This window comes from Elephantulus edwardii, unplaced genomic scaffold (assembly GCF_000299155.1).
Source record: "Elephantulus edwardii isolate Elephantulus edwardi_28Jun2011 unplaced genomic scaffold, EleEdw1.0 scaffold00095, whole genome shotgun sequence".
NCBI classification, from domain to species: domain Eukaryota; kingdom Metazoa; phylum Chordata; class Mammalia; order Macroscelidea; family Macroscelididae; genus Elephantulus; species Elephantulus edwardii.
In genome coordinates this window covers 10,065,288-10,069,275 of record NW_006399845.1, presented here as the reverse complement: position 1 = coordinate 10,069,275, position 3,988 = coordinate 10,065,288, and the positions used below count along the sequence as shown (strand labels likewise).

Genomic DNA, 3,988 nt, shown 5'->3' with positions numbered 1-3,988 from the left:
TGGATTGATTCAGTGACTGGGGTAATCAGGATGGGTGTGTCAGAGGCAATGAGACTGGCACAGGATAGAGCAGGGTTTAGGGCTGTTGTACATAGGGTCGCTATGAGTTGCAGACGACTCGATGGCACATAACAACAACAACAACATATCGTTTTGTTCACGATCTATTAATTAAAGAAATTTCTCATTCTTTCTCCCAAATCTGTGATGTTTCATTATGTGAAAGACATTAATACTTTAACTTTTCCTTTACTTTAACATCAACATTTAGTGGCATAATGATTTAAAACAAATTTTCAATTTATTAAATATACAAATTACTATACTGGTAAGTAATGTGAACTCGTACAGTTGAGAAAATCTTAACATGTTTAGGTGAGAAGATTTTAACAGTTCTTGCTGTTTTTCATTTTCAGTATTTAAAAAAATAAATGCCTCACGATACAACTGAGTTGCCCTTTGAGTCAGTACACTTACCTTCTGAGGATGGAGAGGTGCAAATACCAACCTTTCTGGGTTACTTTAACAACCTTTCTGATTACTTTTTTTACAGGACTCAGTAACAGGTACAGCATCTAGCACAGCATCTTTGTAAAGCAAAGGAATTGTTTACTTGCCCAAAGCAATTATAATAAAAGATCGATGATAAAACTCACTAAATAAACTCATGTAAATTTTTAAAGAATGAACTTCTCTTAGGAGAAAGTCTTATCTCAGTTGTCTGTGAAGCTTCTTCAAGTGTGTCAGTATACTGGAGGAAGGAAATAAATTTGTGTTGAAATAAAGGCTTTATTTTCTCATCTGAAAGAAGTGTCTAATCACTTCCAACTAATACTCAACATGTAGTCATTGGTTAAAATTAACAGTTGAATTTTACTTTGATTTGAAGGCTACATTTTCATAGTGGATATTTCCTTTTAAAATTATTTTTAGAATGAATGAATGGAAATACAAAGTCTCTGTAAATTTCCATTAAAATAATAATTATTAATAATAATAATAAAGGAAAAAGAATAAAATTTTAAAAAGAACGCTTTTAAAACCTAAAAAATTATTTTTAAATGATTTTTTTAAAAGCACCTCAATACGAGTGTGGATTGTGAAGAGTAAGAACAAATTGTCTATATTTCTTCAAAATGGGATTCTTTTTGGAGAAAAGTCTAGGTGAAACAGAAAAAAAAAATAGTGTATGATCACCTAAAAGTGATTCTAATGCATTGGAATTTGTAGGGTTAGTGCAATTCAATGAGACTTATATTCATGAAGATTCATACATATATGGTAGTATCTGACAAGATAGGTCAACATGTGGACTTTGACTATAACAGAAAAGGGAGATGGAGCAAAAATATATGTCATATAGATGTCATGGAGCATGTTCATACCATTAATATAAAAAGTGAATGTCAACGATTTTAATTCGAGGATATTGCCAACTACTCCATATATTTATTTTAACAACATTGTCTTCTAGGAGCCGTTAGCATGTGAAACAGAAAGATTGCAGTAGGGAATGGAGATGTGAATTTGGGGATATCATCAATAAAATACTTGAAACTTTGGAAGTTGTTTAGAACACTTAAAGAAAAAATATTATATAGAATAGGAAGAATGAGTGTGTAACTTCAGAACATTATATTTAGGAGCACTTGGATAGATGATCACTAGACAGAACAGACAAAGGATAAAAATTCCACTAGATTTGCAATGGTGGAAAAGCTAATGACGAAAATGTATTTCATATCATATGGAAGCTGCAGAGAAGTGAAGAAATGCTAAAAATAATATGAACTAAAATTTTCATCCTGTATTATTAATTTGAAGGAGTTACTGTTGTTTAGTGCTGTTAGGTTGACTACAATTTATAGTGGCCCTATGAACAACAGATCTGAACCCTGTCCTGTACCATCTTCACCATCTCTAACATACTGAGTCAATCCCTCTCATTAAAGGTCTTCTTTTTTGCCAGTCACCTTTCCAAGGAATCCTCCTAACAACTTGCCCAAAGCAGGTACAGGAGGCTTTGTCATTTGGCTTCCAGTGAGCATTCTGGCTGCACTTTCTCCAAGATATGCTGTTTGTGATAGCATTAAGAATATTTTATATACTTTGAACACACAAATATATAGTCTATTACATTTAAAAATTTACCTTAAATTTACTAATTTAACATTACTTTCCAGAGCAATACATACTAGCATTCCCAGTGACAGGCATAAATATATTTCTTCTCTACATAAGGTGTGTAGGGTAGTTTAAACTTTTAATGTTTATGACTAGTTTGGATTATCCGTAATTTTATTAATTATAATTCTTTCCACTTCTGAAAGTTTTCCTCTGCTGCGACTGATTAAAATACCTTCTCCAATGTAAATTGATAAAACAACTCAGATAAGAACAAAGTGATTATGCAAAAACCGATGGATTGTAAGGCAAAAGTAGCTATTTTAAATGACAGTTCGTTCTTACTTAGTCATCGAAGCCACATGATGTCGCTGTCTACCATCAAGTTATCTCTAGCTAATGTTCAAAGACAATAACTGCTATTGCAGCCTTCTTACCAGAGGGCTGAATGATGGCAGAAGCTGAGCTGGGATCATCCATTATTTTCTTTCTTTAACAAACAAGACCTTCTGAAGAAAAGAAAACAATCGCTATTTGACATGGTTTTTACTCCGAAAAGCCAACTGGGATCCCAGTACCAGTTGTTCTCTCTTCTCTTGTTGGCAGCCTGGGAGGCGGGGAGCGGCCAGGTTCACTACTCGGTGCCCGAGGAGGCCAAACACGGCACGTTCGTGGGCCGCATCGCGCAGGACCTGGGGCTGGAGCTGGCGGAGCTGGTGCCGCGCCTGTTCCGGGTGGCGTCCAAAGGCCGCGGGGACCTTCTGGAGGTGAATCTGCAGAACGGCATTCTGTTTGTGAATTCTCGCATCGACCGCGAGGAGCTGTGCGGGCGGAGCGCGGGGTGCAGCATCCACCTGGAGGTGATCGTGGACAAGCCGCTGCAGGTCTTCCACGTGGACGTGGAGGTGAAGGACATTAACGACAACGCGCCAGTGTTCCCAGCCACACAAAGGAATTTGTTTATCGCGGAATCCAGACCGCTTGACTCTTATTTTTCGCTAGAGGGCGCATCAGATGCAGACATTGGAGCTAATGCTCTGTTGACTTACAGACTGAGCCCCAATGAGTATTTCTCTCTGGCAAAACCATCAGATGGTGTAAGAGTAAAACGTCTGGGACTTGTATTAAGAAAACTTTTAGACAGGGAGGAAGCGCCAGAGCTTTCCTTACTGCTCACGGCCACTGATGGAGGCAAACCTGAGCTGACGGGGACCGTTAGGTTACTTATCACTGTGCTTGACGCCAATGACAATGCTCCGACTTTTGATAGAACATTCTATACTGTGAAATTACTAGAAAATGTTTCTAATGGAACAATGGTAATTAAACTGAATGCTTCTGATGTAGACGAAGGCTTGAATGGGGCCATCATTTATTCATTCTCTTCTGATATTTCACCAAATGTGAAATCCAAGTTCCACATAGATCCGATTATTGGAGAAATTACAGTAAAGGGATATATAGATTTTGAAGAAAGCAAATCCTATGAGATTCACGTAGAAGGGACTGATAAGGGACAACTTCCACTTTCTGGTCAATGTACAGTACTAGTAGAAATTGAAGACACAAATGATAATGTTCCAGATTTAGAATTCAAATCTCTCTCACTTCCAATTAGAGAAGACGCTTCACTAGACACTGTCATCGCCTTGATCAGCGTGTCAGACCCCGACTCTGGTGCCAGTGGGGAGGTAGCCTGCTCCCTGACACCGAATGTCCCCTTCAAGCTGGTGTCCACCTTCAAGAATTACTACTCGCTGGTTCTGGATGGCGCCCTGGACCGCGAGAGCGTGCCGGCCTATGATCTGGTGGTGACGGCGCGGGACGGGGGCTCCCCTGCCCTGTCGGCCTCAGCCAGCGTGTC

General features: G+C 38.7%; 2 protein-coding genes across 2 annotated transcripts in view; both read left to right on the top strand.

Moving 5' to 3' along the window:
- The window catches only part of PCDHAC2 (protocadherin alpha subfamily C, 2), a 294,194-nt gene that overhangs the window by 19,674 nt on the left and 270,532 nt on the right, over window positions 1-3,988 (top strand). The gene's annotated exons all lie outside the window — the stretch shown is intronic.
- LOC102877547 (protocadherin alpha-7-like) overlaps window positions 2,664-3,988 on the top strand; it is an 18,765-nt gene continuing 17,440 nt past the window's right edge. The window contains exon 1 of the mRNA XM_006891190.1: window positions 2,664-3,985. Within this exon, the coding sequence (XP_006891252.1) occupies window positions 2,664-3,985 (1,322 nt within the window). The remainder of the gene's footprint in view (window positions 3,986-3,988) is intronic.